A 15,900-nucleotide genomic window follows, 5' to 3' on the forward strand; every position below is an offset into this window, starting at 1 on the left:
GTTAAAATATTGCTGCTTGTCATTGTTTCCATCCAGTGGTTCAGTTACTGCTGCTGAGTTGTGCTCCCAGTGCTCCTCACAGAGCACAGGATAAAGGGAGGCATCCTCTCTGCCTGGATCCTCTGTTCCAATGCTAGATGGGATCTTTTTGAGGGCTTGTGTAATAGCCATCCTTTCTCTGAACATCTCAGAGGCAGCCTGTGCTGGCTTCTTTGTCAGCACAAAGAAACAAGCATTTCTGGAGCACATCTCATAAGACAGATGAGATGAATTATGCCCTGGAAGTGCCAGCTTCTCCTTGAAGACTGAAAAGGCAGTCCAGAGAAAAGCTCAGATAGAGACTTCTCTGCAGGCATCCAAAACCAGAGGCTGGAAAAAGGCAGGCAGCAGCAACTGTTTGGAAAGTGGTACAAAGACAAGGGAACCAGCAGCTGGGAGCTGTGGCTTTGGAGAATCAGGCTGGGTGTTACACAAAAGGATTGTGCAGCCCTGGCATGAGGGAGGTGGGATATTTCCATCCTTAGTGATTTTTGGGGCTTGGCCACTAAATGCACTCTCAGCGTGGGCTAAGACTAGGAATAATCCAAGTTTCTGCTGGAAGCAAGACTAGAGGCCTCCAGCAGTCCCTTCCCACTGACACCTATGTGGCAGGAACACACCTTCTGCTCAACTCTCACTGGAACAAAATACCCCATTCCTCCCAGAATTAAAAGCTTCTTAGACTTTACAGGGAGCTAAAACTTATGTACATGTATCCTCAAAGGGTCTGTAATCAGCTGGAACACTGGGTTTGGCTTTATTTACAAAAATGGTTGCAGCAAAACAGGATTAATTCTCCCAGGGATTCCCTTTGCTTTTTATTGATGTTGCTGAAAAAGACTGAGTCACACTGAGAACTGAACAACTCTCATACTTGGGACCTGAGGAAATGTCAAAATTTGGCACAGTAAAGGAAGACTTTCTTTCTTTTGTCAGTTTTCCCCTCCTCTGGTGTGAAATCACAGAGGGAAAGAAATGGCTTTTATTTCTTTTTTCAGCTTCAGTGCAAAACAGTGAGGCTTGTTGCTGCTCCAAGACCCCCATCCAGTTGGGAGCCCTTGTCTTTCTCCTTGCACACTCTCCCAGACTCACAGCACCCACTCTAGAGTTCTGCTCTCCTCAGTCAATCAGCCAAGGTACCATTTATCACAGAAAAGATGAAAGTTCCTTTACCTCAAATATTAGGTAATGTTCTTTGAGTCTGTATTCCTCAGCCTCTTTTGACTTGAGGCTCTTCTCTACAGGATGTAATTTATGCTCTGCTAATTCGTCTGCAATCTGCTTCATTTTATTTTCATGAGACCTCAGCTGTTCCTCCTGCCGAGAGAAGCGTGTCAGGTATGAGAAGGTGGAGTGCAGCACCCGAGTGCTCCTCCTGCCTGTGGCTGGGGGAATCTCTCTGCAAGGCCCTGAGCTCAGCCCCTGTGCTGGAGCCAAACGTGTGCTGTGCACTTGCAAATCCATCTGATAAGGAGCAGCTCAAACACAGGTATTGGAGTGAGAGCAAAGCTCAGGTATCTCAGGTGCCAAGAGCGGATTTCTTTGGCACCGAGGCATCTTTGGCATCATAAGCACAGAATGCTCCTGTAATGTGCATCCTGTACCAGCCAGGCAGCAGCAGTGCTGTCCCAGGAGCTGCTCATCCTGCTCTTCTCAGAGATAGAGGAACCCTCCCCATCTGACAAAGTACCATCCACCCTCTGACCAAGGTGACCATCTGGCCACATCTGTCTCAGCAGACAGCAGCTGGGTCTCTGCCCTGACATTAAAGGCTGTCCCCCCTTTGCTGGGGGCCAGTGGCAGTGTGTCCCCACCTTTTGGAAGTGCTAAGGCATGTTGGGCCTTCCCTGGAAAGGGAAACCAAAGCCACTCTTTGGATGGCAGCTGCTCTTGGTTAGCTGAGCCTGGTGCACTGTGCCCCCTTGTTTCCAAAGCTTTCCCTACTGGCTGGAACTCAGACATCCCTTTTCTCTGTGGGTTTTGAGCTCCGAAAGCAAGAGGGTGCCATGATACAAACCAAACCTGTTGGGCTCTGCAGCATCAGCTCTGGAGCTGTTCTGCTGTTTCCATTCCAGCAACAGGAACGTGCTGGGATGTGATGGGCAAAAAACAAGAAACAAGCCAGAACCAACAGGCAGGTGTGTGCACAGGGCTGTTTATAGCCATTGCAAAAGAAGCACTGGCCACAGGTCAGGATTTTCCACATCTATCCAAGATGCCCACCCCACTCTCCTGTTCCTGCACTGAGCACCTGAGTGTGTCCATCAGGAACAGGGGGAGCTGCAGATGGGCTCACCCTGAGCTGAAGGGCTTGCTGAGCACGGGGCACCCCTCCAGCACTCCTTTCCTCACACATTACCTGGCACAGCTTGGTCATGGATGAAGGCAGGAGTGGGCGGCAGAACTTCTTCATGGAGCAGATTGCAGCTGGGAAGGCTGGAGCAGAGAAAATGGCAGCAACAAGGTTGATCCTCAGGATCCAGGAGAGCATTTCTTCCTTGCTTCTGTTATGGAGGAGGGGAGAAGAGAAGGCAGTCTGTAAATGCTCTAGAACCAGGACCAGACAACAGCTGACAACAGCCCTGGAGCCAGCCACGCTCAGGAAGGACATGGGTGGCCCTGCTTTGATGTCACCTCTGTGCCAGGTTATGAACAGAGGGAAGCACTGTCTGACTGGCTCCTCTGCAGTGCCCTGATGATCTCAGGGCTGCTCTCTGCCTCTCGAAGCCAGGGCAGTCCTGCCCTCCTCATCAGCTCTGGCTGCATTCCTGAGGAGCTGTGGACAGGCCAGAGCCAAGGATGTCCTCCTCTTAGGAGGGTGAGAACCACAGAGCAGAGGTTCCACAGAGCAGGATGTCATTTCTGTCATTTATGAGACACTGCCCAGGGTCTCCAGTGTTTCCTTCATCAAATCTGTCCAGACACTGCTCCCCCAAGCCTTCAAGTGGATGTTTGCTGCACAAATTAGTACCCAGCCCTACAGACAATGTCACCTTGCTCAGCAGAAGACATGAAAAACGTGACACAGAAGATGACTTCATCACACTTCACACTTAGTAACACCAAAACATTCCTCAGCAGTGGACTCAGGTAAAACATCTGCCCTGGCTGGGGAGCCTGCTTTAAGGAGCTTTAGACAGTTTCCCCATCAGAAGCTGACAAGGGGAACCATCACCTGCACCACATAGATGTTCTCCCTTCCAGAATACACCAGCAGGAGTTAGCAAGAGGAGCCCTCTCACTCAGCCCTGCACATCCCAGCCTGTCACCCTGGTCTTTTGAGTTCTAGAAGAAGCTTTGTGATGTTACATTCTTGTAACAAACTTTCTCACGCATTTTTCTGTAAATACTTATTGTTTTGCATTCTTTCTGGAGGAGAAGAAATGTGATGAACTGTTGGTTTGTCCAGTGTAGACAATGACAGTGTGGACAGTGGAGAGGTGGCACTGCCACACTCCAATCCACTGTCACTTTTGGAAATCTGTAAATGTTGGACTGAGAATTAAACTTCCCTCTTTTTCACCTTGAAGAACCGCATCTTTCTATTTCATGTCCTAGAGTGACACCAGCCCATCCTGCTCAGCCTGCCTTGGTGACAGCTGGGAAGAACCTCAAGGACTGGCACAAAGCCACCAAGAAACCGTCACCCATGAGCCAATCCTTTGCACAGCCCTGCAGAAATGACCCTCAGCCCCTTCCTCCCCCAGATGTGCCCCCTAAGGCGTGTGCTGGTCTGGCAGGGGCTGCAGGTCAGGCTGCCCCCCCGGGCACTGCAGGGAGGGCTGGCACTCACGGGGCCTGGAAGAGGAAGACTCTCCAGTCCGCTGTCTTCAGCTTGAGCACGTTGGACTTCTTGCTGTAGTCGGAGGCTTTTGTGGCTAAGGCGTGGTGCACACGGATGGCGTTCTTCAGATCCACTTCAGAGAGGTCTTTGTCAGGTTTATATTCATCCTGTGGAGAGGAACGTTAATTGGATAATGACAACACTAACATTTGTGGGATGCTTTAATGAACCTGCCTTTCTCCCCGTGCTATAATCACAGAGTGCCGAGACCAGGAAAAGCACTGCTTTGTACAGTAAATGCTAGGAGCTGATAATGATAATAATTAACATCTGGCAACTGCTTCCATCATTAAGTTCACTGGGAAGATGTAAAGAAGGAGATGAAAGTTTTAAAGATAATTATCAATAGTTATTTCTAACACAGCACATGCCTGAGGCTTTGTGGAGAGGCACAAAGCAGGGCCAGGTTTCTGCAGAGCTTCCCCCACAGTGCAGGGCTCAAACCAGGATGCAAATCCCAATCAGCAGAGGATATCAACGAGCACCTGCCCTGGTTCTGCATCTTCATAGACTCAGAGAATGGTGTGGGATGGAAAGGACCTCAAAGCTCATCCCATTCCAACCTCATGCCATGGCAGGGACATCTTACCCTATCCCAGGCTGCTTCAAGCCCTGCCAACCCGGCCTTGGGCACTTCCAGGGATCCAGAGGCAGCCACAACTTCTCTGGGAAACCTGTGCCACAGACTCAATACTCTCACAGGGAAGAATTTTTTCCTCATATCTACCTAAATTTCACCTCTTTCAGTTTAAACCCTTTGCTCCTTGTCCTGCCACTACAGCTATGTATGGAGGAAGCCCTGGAACAGCAGCATCCCTGCAGCCAGGGCATCTCTGTACAGGTGAGGGGCCTGATGGGCAGTTGCCAGACTGAGAGTGGCCCCCCTGAACCAGCTTTGGTCTCCCTTTAGTACATGTGCTCCTTTGGCAGGGTCTCCCCTGTAATTCCTTAGCCTGGCACTTGCAAACTGCAGCAGCATTCCCTGTGTTCCTGCTTCACTTTCCCCACTTCACACAAGTAGGGAATGCAGCAGTAACTGTATGTGTTTATGTTTGATAAAAAGGTAGAAAATACCAAACATGGGACTCTGAAATGATGATCTTGGCACAGCACTTTTTAGGAAAAAAAAGTTCAGTCAATGCTATGTTTACCCTTTTACTTTCCCAGTGACTTTATGCAGTATCCTGCCTCCCACTCTGCATCATTGCCAGCCCAACCAGTTGGATGGTGGGATGGCAGGGATGGACAGATGGATGCATGGATTGGTGAAAAAAGAGCCTGGTGAAAGAACCAGGCCCTGGCTAAAGCAAACCAGCACCCCATGCCAGGCCAGGGTGTCCCTGGAAGGCCCTGCCTTGCCCTGGTGATTACAGTGCTACAGGATTCATGTGCTCTGTACTTTGCTTTCCTTGACTGCCCTGGGCTGTCAGCACCAGGCCAGGTCTGTCTGGTGATGATGGTCTGTACATTCCAAGCCTTCCTTAGCTTCCAAGCCAGAACTGTTGTGCAGATCTGCAAAAAGATGGTTGTTTTCTGTTTCCCATGTGCCAGTGGTACAAATGCAGCTGTTCAGGGAGGAGCTGTGCTGCAGCCTCTGGGATGGGAACCCTGGGCAGTGGGGCTGTTCTCTGCTGTTGGGGCAGAAAGGTTTCCCCTCTGCTGCTCTTGAGAGCACTGAGAAGCAGCACTCCCCAGCCCATGAATGTGGCTCACCCAGCTCTTGCTCCTGATGCTTCTGAAGCCTTTCTTCCCTCATTTTTCAAAGCAATAATACTGTCCAGGAGAGTGGTTGCCATCCTGTGCTCATCATCAAATGAAACTGGGCCTGGTACAAAAAAGTGCCATGGGCCCACCCACAAATGTCTGACACAAGATCCTGGGGATGGTGAATCCCAGAGAAAAGCCCTGAATTTCCAGCAGAGGAGGGCTGGGTGCTGCAGGCATCCTGTGCTTGGGGAGACACTCAGGTGGGCAGGACAGATAACCTTGCCATTGTGGTGATTTCAGTAGCCAGAGGGATGGGCTGTCAGCCTTTTCTGCAAAGAAAAACAAATGCTTTGCCTTGTGAAGACCTAATGTGTTACCCCACTGCAAGAGAAATATCTGCTTGAGGAAGACATTGCTGCTCAGGCCTTACCTACTATAGACAGACTTCAATTTGGGATATTTTTCCAAGGCTGAAGCTCTCTGGATTTGAATAAATCCGGCTGTGCTGCCCATGATCTCTTATTTCAAAATAAGCTTTCTGAAAATACAGTGCAAAATAGCCCAGCTTAATGGTGTGTGACAAGAGGAAACTGCCACAGCTGCTGAGTGCTTTGACTAATGCAGATCGTCATCTTGAATGGAATCATCGAGTGTTGCCTCCATGGATTTCAGGCTCTCAGGCATCAATGCTGTTGGAAGGAAAAATCCAATCTTCTTTTGCTAATGCTGGGCCCAGTTAAATCAAGATGAGGCTGGATGAAGCAGGTCCTCTCTGCCTTGCTGTTCACAGGAGCGAGCAGTGCTGGAGGCTCCCTGCTTGGGATGGCTCTTCCAGGAGGCTCATCCCAATGCCAGGTGTCACAATGGCACGTTTGGCTGGGACATCCCAGTGCCTTTGGGTCCCTGTCCCCTGCTGCCTACCCCTGTGAGCAGATCCACAGCTAATCTCAAAGCTTGTTTTGCCAATAAAAAGCATCTGGCTCTTGTGCCTGCCTTTATAGGCAGCTGGATGGGTTGGGAGAGCCCAGTGTGTCAGTTCTGCTGCCTCTCCTCTGGCCTCAGAGCCAGCCCTGGGCAGTGCTGGGAATGTGGCCATGGACTGACAGATATTCCTCATGCTCTGGCTTGTGAGTGGCATTTCCTCTTCTTTCTCTTCTTCACCTCACATCTACCATCCTAAACAAACCATTTAATTTGGAATATGAACCCCTGTGCCCTTTCCAGTCTAGGCAAGGTCTTAGAGCACCTGGCAAGGGTCTGCCTGCATGGGACAGCACCTGTGGCTCAGGGCTTGCTGGGAACCCCTTCCTGCTTGGGGACAGGACCTGTGGGAAGACCTGCACCCTTTCAAGCACTTCTGTGCAAAAGCACCTCTTGCTTTAAGCTCTCCATCATTTTTCTTAACCCCCTTCTACGTGTGGTGATTAAGGGTTATTATCCCCATTTCACAGAGGTGAAGTAAGTTGCCAAAGGCCATGGAATGAGTCAGTGCCCAGAGCAGATTAGTGCACAGGAGAGGTGTGCCCTGCTCCCAAGCCTGCATTTCTTCCTCCAGACTCTGCTGCATCCCTTTAGGGGATCAAGCAATTGCTTCAGCAGACTGTGCTGGAACATGCTGATCCAGCAATTAACACCAGCGAGTCAATGACATGTGACATCTCCTCATCAGCCTTATGGCTGCTGCCTGAATTGCTTCTGTCAGACTGAATTCTACCTGTCCACCCACCTGTCTGCCTGTGCTATGTCCACCTCTGTATCTGGCCATTCCTCCTTTCTATACACCCACCTACCCAGCCCTCCTTCCTCTCACCTTCCCTCTACTCTCAGTTTTATTTATACTCAACTTGCTCCTCAAAACCAAATGGAATTCCCTGTTCAACTTACAAGAATTTACTATTAAAGCCTACATCCTTAACTTGGTCTGAGCAGAAAAATGGAACAAGCTGAACCTGAGCTCCATGACATCAGGTGCTTCTGGAAGCAGTTACTTTCTCCTCTATCTTCCCATCAGAAAATCTTTCCCCAGTGATTTATGCTCAGCCAAGGTTCCACCTCATGTTTATCTGCAGTTGTCTTCTGCTGAGAGCTTGGGAGGCTGGCACACCACTTCCTTCCTGTATTGTGCAATTCCTTTGTTCTGCAAACCACCCTGAGGGCAAGAAATGACACCAAGGATCCACGGGGCAGGTGGATGTTTATCCACTCTCCATTTATCCACAGCATTGTGGTGCTGGGAATATGTGCAAGTGACAGGGCAAGGACTCTGTCTTCATGTTCCCAACCTCCTGTCCTGTCCCTGCAAGCCTGACAGACGCTGTCTGTAGCCAAGCCCAAGGAATTCCCTGGAGAGGATTACAGCTCAGTCTGGCAGCAGCTCACCAGTAAGAAACCCCTCTTTCCCCAAATCCTTTGCCCAAACATTCCTTCGGTTTGTTTTTGTTGTTGTTCCAAATGCTCCTTCCTTGGGGCATCCTTGGCAATTCTGGTCCCTCCTGCTAATTGCACATCAGTCATGGCTCCTCTTTATCAGGCGCTTTCATAACACAGCCAAACCTTGGGTGTTTTGTTCCTGCAGTCCTTGTCCATAAAGAAAGCCCTCAGTCTCTGAACCATTTGATCCTGAAGGTCATTGAGATAAGAGCATTGATCTCCTCACTGCCACTGTCAGCCTCATCCTTGGTCTCTTTTTAAATCCCAAACACCTCAGACAAACATAATGGACTTTGTTAATGAGTGGTAACTGCTGCAAGCCTTGTTCAGCAGAGAACCCCCAGCCCCTCTGCCCCAGCAATGACACTCAGTGCTGGCTTCACAGCTCCTTCTGCTGCCAGGGAAGAAAAATCCAACCTGAAAGGGTATTTCATTCTCAATGTACACCCTCTCAGCAGACTCATCCCAAAAGAAGTCCTTGGTGGAAAATTCATTTAGATCCAAATGGTTCTGTGATAGTTGAAATGTCTTTTTTTCCCCACAGAAAAAGTGTCACCAATGAAATGCTGATGGTAACTGCACAAGTTAAATCCTCATGTGTAACCCATGGGTCAGCATGAGGACTCTGGTGGGCTCCATGTGAAGATGTGCAATGAGACAAGGGCTGAAGGGTGAGAAGAGTGCTGCTGGCTTGAAGAGCACCACACTTAGAGGGCTGGAGGAGATCTGGGCTCCTCCCTGTGCTGCAACTTCCCTGAGGTACAGGAGAGAGTGGCACAGCTGTAAAAACACCACTGGGCTGAGAGCAACCCACACTGGGAGTGAGCATCCACTGCTGCCAGGTTTCTGCTGCCCTTTGACGTGTGCCACAGGACCTGGTGAAACACGAGAGGCATTGAGGTGTGCTCTGAGCTCTGAGTCATAACTCCTGCTGCCCCCAGGACCTTTCTGCCTCTCTTATATAATCCACTGTTTGTTTACTCTCATTGCTGTGGAGATAATGCTGCAAGAGGCAGGAGCATCTACCCACGGGGAGTGCTGCTCCAGCAAGGGGAGATCAATGGGTTACTGTCGCAGACATCTTTTCTTTTCTTAGGATTTTTCCTTTTCCTTTTCTTAGGATTTTTCCTCCTGAGAAGCTGAGAGGCCTCAGGAACAAAATGTAAACAATGGTTATCTGCTGCTGTGGAATGCAACAGGTGCATCTGTGATTGGCCCATGTTGGTTTTTTCTAATTAATGGCCAATCACAGTCCAGCAGCCAAGCCTTTGTTATCATTCTTTCCTATTCTATTCTTAGCTTGCCTTCTGATGAAATCCTTTCTTCTATTCTTCTAGTGTAGTTTTAATATAATATATATCATAAGATAATAAATCAAGCCTTCTGAAACATGGAGTCAGATCCTCGTCTCTTCCCTCATCCTCAGACCCCTGTGAACACGGTCACAGGTTACTGAACAGCATGTGCTGCTCAGGTAGCTCAGGCTAGTTCAGTGGGTTATGTTGATAATGAACATTTGGCATCCTGGGCAGGCTCACAGTGACATTCAAGTGAGCCCCTATCCAGCCTCCTCACAAAAGACTTTCCAGCAAACCCTCCAAGCATCCAAGTGCCAGAGAGCTGAATGTTAGAGCATTCAGGGAAGCCATTCCATGGTGACTTTGTGTCCCACAAGGACCTGGGAATTACACTTGTGTTGACTGGAGGAGGCTACACAATGAACAGAGATGGAGAGAGGCACAAAGTGTCACTTGACAGCCCATGGAAACACCCAGGTCATCAAGGTCCTGAAGAATATGAACTTTCAGCATAGAACGATGGAATCACAGAATCTTCTGAGCTGGAAGGGACCCACAAAGACCATCAACTCCAACTCCTGGCCCTGCACAGGACACCCCAACAATCCCAGCCTGTGTCTGAGAGCCTCATCCAAATGCTGGGCCTGATGTCCCCAGGGCACAGATGTCCCTCCTGGCTGCCAGGGCACTGCTAATTCATATCCAACTGGCCATCAACCAGGGCTCCCAGGTTCCCTTCCACAGCTGCTCTCCAGCCTCTCATTCCACAGTCTGTCTGTGCATCCAGGATTACCCTGGTGCAAGAATCCAGGTGCAAGAATCCAGCACTGCCTTTGTTAAACTTCATACAGTCCACGATTGCCAGGGCTTCTCATTTGTCAGTGTCTCTCTGCAGGGCCCTTCCTTTGAGGGAGTGAGCAGCTCCTCTCTGTTTAGTATTGCCTGCAAACTTACTCAGTATTCCCTTCAGCCCTCTGTCCAAGTCATGCATGGAGATGTTGAAGAGCACAGGGCAGAGGTTGGAGCCCTGTGGAACCCCACTAGTGACAGGTCACCAGTCTGATGTCACCCCAGTCACTGTCACCCTTTGTGCCCAACCCATGAGCCAAGTGCTCAGCCACCACAAGATGATTTTATCCATTCTGTCCAGAAGGATCCTGTGAGAGACAGCATCAAAAGCTTTAGTGAAACCCAGAGATATTACATCAGCTGGCTTCCTATGCCAGACTCAATAAAGCTGTGCACAATCAGATCTATGCCAGCAAATAAAACTATAGGCAGGATAAGACTGGTCAGATGCTCCACCTCTTCACCTTCCTGTTTCATTTCTCCCCAGCATCCTATTTCACCTGTTCCATATCATCTGTTCATTCATCCTCCCCAACAGCTCCTACTTGCTGGGATCCTTCTGCAGAAATCTGTGTTTCCTCTTTCATGCTTCCTCCTCCAGGGCTCCCTTTGAGGCTGTGAATGGTGCCCTGAGCATGAACAGCACCACCAAAGATGAGAGCATCCTCCAGCTCTGGTCTCTGGAGGAGCTCTGTCGATGTCCATGCATGAGTTAGGACATGGATTCACCTCTGCCTGGGTGTGTGAATGCATGACTGCTCTGGAGACAGCAAAGGGGAGAATCCCCCATAGTTACCTTTTGTAAATAAAGGACGGTCCCCTTAAGCACAGCATAAAATTTCTTCCAACCTCTTCTTCCTCTGGGAGCTAAAAAAGGAAGAACATTTGATTGTACATGTCTGTCAGTGCTGCTTGACCTTCCAGGCAAACCCAGCCCTTCTCCTGACCCACCAGGGGCACTCCCTGATGCCCAGAGCTCCCACACCTCCAGGCTATGCTCACCAGTGGTTTGTGAGCAGGGACAGGTGTCTGAGGGACAGTGGCTGGGCTCTGCAGCCTCCCAGCAAGCATGCAGGCAGGTCAGAGCCTGACATGAGATGCTACAGGGCTACCAGTGGACACCTGGAAGTCTCTGCTCCTCCAAACCCAGGTTCATGTTCCTTGGACCTAATGATTGGAGAGCAGAGACGTTCCTTGAGCTCCTCAGCTTGGAATTGAGCAGCTGGGTAAGGCAGCTTCTGTTCCCTTGAGGAGGGAGCATTACCATCTCAATGAGCTTGGTGACAGAGAGCTTGGCAGAAGCTGGAGAGGGGTGGGAGGTGAGGGGAGCCATCCACATCCCACCAGACAGCAGATCCTCCAAGCACAGGCTGTTGAGAAGGTGCTGGAAGCAAGGGAGGCCTTTGGTGGTAATCTCTACTCAAGACTTTTTAATCAGCTGCAGTGATTGGCCCAATCATATCAATTAGCAAAAGGAATTACCCAAGGTTTAATTAATCTCTGCTCATTAACAGCTCCCAAATACCTTTACCTTTCCTGTAATGCCATGTGCTGGTAGCAGAGCTATGGGCTGTTCTGCAGCTCACCCAGCACATGACAGGACATGGACAGCAACAAAGCTTGGCAGGCCAGACTGTCCCCAAAGCCAGGGCTGGAGTGGACAGCTGATGAGGAACCAGCCTTCCCCCGATGCTCAGAGTCTGGGATTTGGGGGATGGAAGACCAGGTGTGTCTGGGTTAGATTCCTTGGCAGTGAGAAGGGAACACTGAGGCTTCCTGAAAGCACTCCTATCTACAAATGCCTCAAAACACCCTCCTTTTCCTCTCTCCAAGCACTTGTGGGGATCTTTCCTGTGCTGCCCGGGGTTTGGTGAGGAAATTTCACCAGGAGAGGCAGGGCAAGGCTCTGGGACTGCCTGGGCACCTCTCCTGTCCCTGTCCCTGTCCCGTACTTCTCTTGCCATCCATGTCTGCGTGGGTTTTGCGGGTGAGGACGCCGTGCTTGTAGGTGACAGCGTTCAGGGCCTGGGGGATGTCCAGGAAGGGGTTGCTGCTGTCCACAATCCTCGTCACTTTCTTGGCGCTGGCTCCGAATTTGTCATCGACCAGCTCCGAGAGCGACTTCCTCAGCTCGTCCTCGTCACTTGGAAACACAAGCAGAGAAGAGACTCAACAGAGGGAATGTGGGTTTGGTCACCATGCAAAGAAGCCCTGTTTGCTTTGGGTTTAGGGTTTTTATTTACAGGGCTGGTCAGAGAGAGAAAAACAAAGGAGATGTTGGGACCATAACACAGAGTGCCAATAGTGGTGGTCTGGGCTGGGGGGAGTGTGGGTGGCAGGTGACCGTCCAAGTGGTCCCACTGTGAGGTCACTCAGGACAGGTAAGGGACTGGGTGCTGGTCTGAACACCAAGAAACTACAGACATCTCATGCTGAGGACTGCAAATATTTCACTACAAATATTTCACAGGAAAAGCCTTCAATTCTGTGTCCTGAAGCCAGAGCTTAAGGAGGATTTTTGCTGAAGACCAAGGTATTACCAGCATTTCCCAGCTGCTCAGAGGCAATGCCTGGGGCCTCCTAGACAGTGAAGTACCTGTTTTAGGAATGTCCTCTCTGCATCTTTTAGGAACAGAAGATCTGCAGACATTTGGGAGATGAACCTACTCCGACACAAAGAGAGCAGAACTTGTATGGGAAGTGATAGTTCCCAGTGTCCCTGGGATATGAGGGAGAAGGAGCAAACAGGGCTTTTCTGCCCTGTCCGACACGTCAGTGTCTAAAGTGGTCACCTCAGGTTGCACATCAGGTTGGGACCAGACCTCAGCTGAGGACTGACCCCCAGTGAATCCACTGGCTGGGATGTGAGCAGTAAAACACAATTCCTCACCTGCAGCAAGCAGATGGCCAAAGCATCAGACACCTCTTGGAAGAGAAGGATGATTTCTCAGCCCTCAGCTCCCACAGGAGTCCTGGGGCTCAGGCAGAGCCCAGATCGTGTTCCTGGCTGGGGAGTTAGTGGGGCTCACGCATTTGGGCTGCACCCCTCTGTGCCCCTTGCTGTTGGTCACATACCTTCCTGTCTGGTGGGATCTGTGGGCAAGGGCATCTCCTTCCCTGGGATGGACAAGGACACAAGGCAGAGGCCAGCAGAGAGAAGAGGGTCCTGGCTATGACTCAATGCCAGGTCTCTGACAGAAAACCAGGTACCCCATGTCCCATCTGTGCCCCTGCAGAGGAGCTGAGGGCTTTGAGCCTGCAGCCCAGCAGGACACCCTGCAGCAAGACAGGCCCCAGGCTGGCTGGGATGGGTGAAGGGGTACCACAGGGTGGGTGAAGGGATGCAGCAGGGTGGGTGAAGGGGTACCACAGGGTGGGTGAAGAAAGGCAGAAAGGATCTGGATGCTGCTGGCTGGAAACACCCCACGGTAGCGTGACCCCAGCAGGGTGACATCCCCAGCAGGGTGACATCCCTGGGATGTGTGTGAGCAGGGTGATATCCCCGAGACCCTGGTAGGGTGACATCCCCGGGTTGTCCCCAGGCAGGGAGACATCCCTGCAATGTGCCTGAACAGGGTGACATCTCTGGGACCATGGCAGGATGACATTGCCGGGACCCACCGGTAGGGTGACATCCCTGGGATGTGCTCGGGCAGGGTGACATTCCCGGGAAGAGCTCGAGCAGGAGGCGGTGCTGCGTAAGCACTGCCCGCATCCCGAGCTCCTGCCGAGCTGCCCTTCCCTGGAGCAGCCCGAGCTCCCTCTCGCGACAGAGCCCAGGTGCGACGGCCCCGCCGGCACACAGGGAGTCACGAAGGGAGGATCCAACCCGCTCCCGATGCTCTGTTTGGTCAGGGCAACGTGAAGAAGAGAGCAGGTGATGGCACAGAAGGTCCTGCTCTGTCCGGACACAAGAGAGGTCTAAGATTGAGGAGAGAGGAGAGGAATGTCCCCTGTTCCCTGTGCCAGCTTAAGAGCTCGGTCTGCCACGGGCATCACCCCGAGAGACACTGGAGATGGGGAGCTCGCTGGTGATCCTGGCCTGTGCTCTGAGTGGCGGAGCAGGGGAAGGAGGACTGAGGAAGGTGCTGCGTGACCTGTGATGGAGCCCACCCTGCCAGCATTTCCAGGCTGGTTTCAGGGTAACAAATCTCATCGAACACGTGGATGGCATACAAAAGAGGGGTACAAGGCCACGGCTGGGAGGGCCAGGAGCACCCGAGTGCTGCGCTGGGGCTGCGGGCGATGAGCAGGAGCAGCAGGAGCAGCCGGTGTGTCCTGGCAGAGCAGAGGGCAGGAGCGTCCTGGGCTGTGAAACAGCGGCACAGTGAGGAGGCAAAGAGAAGTGATGGCCTGCTCTGCCCTCCCTGCAGCCTGTGGTGATCCAGCAAACACTGCCGGGCCCCAGCACAGCACAGGGTATCAGCAAGGTGAGAGACTTCAGCTAAGGCCAGACACCTGGGGGCTGGTGTAGCCATGATATTTTCTGAAAAATCCTTTCCTTAGGATTTTTCCTCCTGAGAAGCTGAGAGGTTTCAGGTACAAAATGTAAACAATGGTTATCTGCTGCTGTGGAATGCAACAGGTGCATCTGTGAGTCATCATGTGGTTGTTTCTAATTAATGGCCAATCACAGCTGGCTCGGACTCTCTGTCCAACACACAAGCCTTTGTTATTCATTCTTTCCTTTTACTATTCTTAGTCAGCCTTCTGATGAAATCCTCTCTTCTATTCTTTTAGTAGAGTTTTAATATAATATATATCATAAAATAATAAATCAGCCTTCTGAAACATGGAGTCAGATCCTAGTCTCTTCCCTCATCCTCGGACCCCTGTGAACACCAACACAGGCTGAAGCAGTTGCAATGTAAGAACCAGCTGACAGAATCTGACTTGTTCAACCTGCAGAAGAAATGGTTCTTGGGGGACCTCATGGCAGCCTCTGTGAGGGGTTACTGAGAGGACAAAGCTGGGCTCCTCACTGTGGTGAATGGCACAAGGACAGGAGACAGTGGGCAGAAGTCAAACAACAGAGACAAGAGAAAATGCTACTCTCATAAAAATAAAGTATTGGTTTGTGAGGAGCTGTGGGTTCCCCATCCTTGGAGGGTTTCAGGATCAAACTGAACAAAGCCCTGAGCACCCTGGTCTGAATTCAATGCTGACCATAATTTGAGGAGGGAGCTGAATTAGAGATATCACAAGGAGTCTTCATTTTTAAGTGATTCTCTGATACTATTTCCAGAAAAAAACCCATGTGGGAGAGATGGAAAATCTCAATGACCAAAATAATCCCAGATCTTTGCTTGTGCAAAGACTTCTGAAGCACCTGGAGAGGAACCAGCATTTTACAAGTGCAATAGTAAACAAAGAGGGCATTCCCTTCCTTTAGGTCATGGATCCACAGACTGTCACCAACCTTCCCAACTGCCTTTGTGTCTAAGCCATAAATAAACTTCATTTGTCTGTCTGCAGAGAGACTTCATCACTTAAGGGCTTGGCAGGAAATACTCTGGGATTGAAAACATGACTTAGGAGCTGCCAGCCACTTGGAAAGACACACAATCCCTTTAATGCTCAGCATATACTTACATGGCCCACTCCAGCTTCTCATTCTTGATGGAGTTGTACAGTGTCTGAAAAAAGAACATGGAATTAGCTGTGTCTGCTTGTGGAGGCATCTCCTCCTGCACACCCTGTGTTCTTGGAGATCCTTTCCCTGCTGAACTGTCC

At 50.6% G+C, this 15,900-nt stretch overlaps 1 protein-coding gene across 3 annotated transcripts in view; it reads right to left on the reverse strand.

Moving 5' to 3' along the window:
- The window catches only part of PSD2 (pleckstrin and Sec7 domain containing 2), a 79,789-nt gene that overhangs the window by 2,011 nt on the left and 61,878 nt on the right, over positions 1–15,900 (reverse strand). For all 3 annotated transcript variants that reach the window (XM_063168540.1, XM_063168539.1, XM_063168541.1), the window contains exons 10-15: positions 15,760–15,803; positions 12,120–12,310; positions 10,964–11,034; positions 3,833–3,990; positions 2,399–2,543; positions 1,213–1,356 (exon numbers count right to left, since the gene is read on the reverse strand). In XM_063168540.1, the coding sequence (XP_063024610.1) occupies positions 1,213–1,356; positions 2,399–2,543; positions 3,833–3,990; positions 10,964–11,034; positions 12,120–12,310; positions 15,760–15,803 (753 nt within the window). The remainder of the gene's footprint in view (positions 1–1,212; positions 1,357–2,398; positions 2,544–3,832; positions 3,991–10,963; positions 11,035–12,119; positions 12,311–15,759; positions 15,804–15,900) is intronic.

The sequence above is a fragment of the Melospiza melodia genome, chromosome 14 (assembly GCF_035770615.1).
Source record: "Melospiza melodia melodia isolate bMelMel2 chromosome 14, bMelMel2.pri, whole genome shotgun sequence".
NCBI lineage: Eukaryota > Metazoa > Chordata > Aves > Passeriformes > Passerellidae > Melospiza > Melospiza melodia.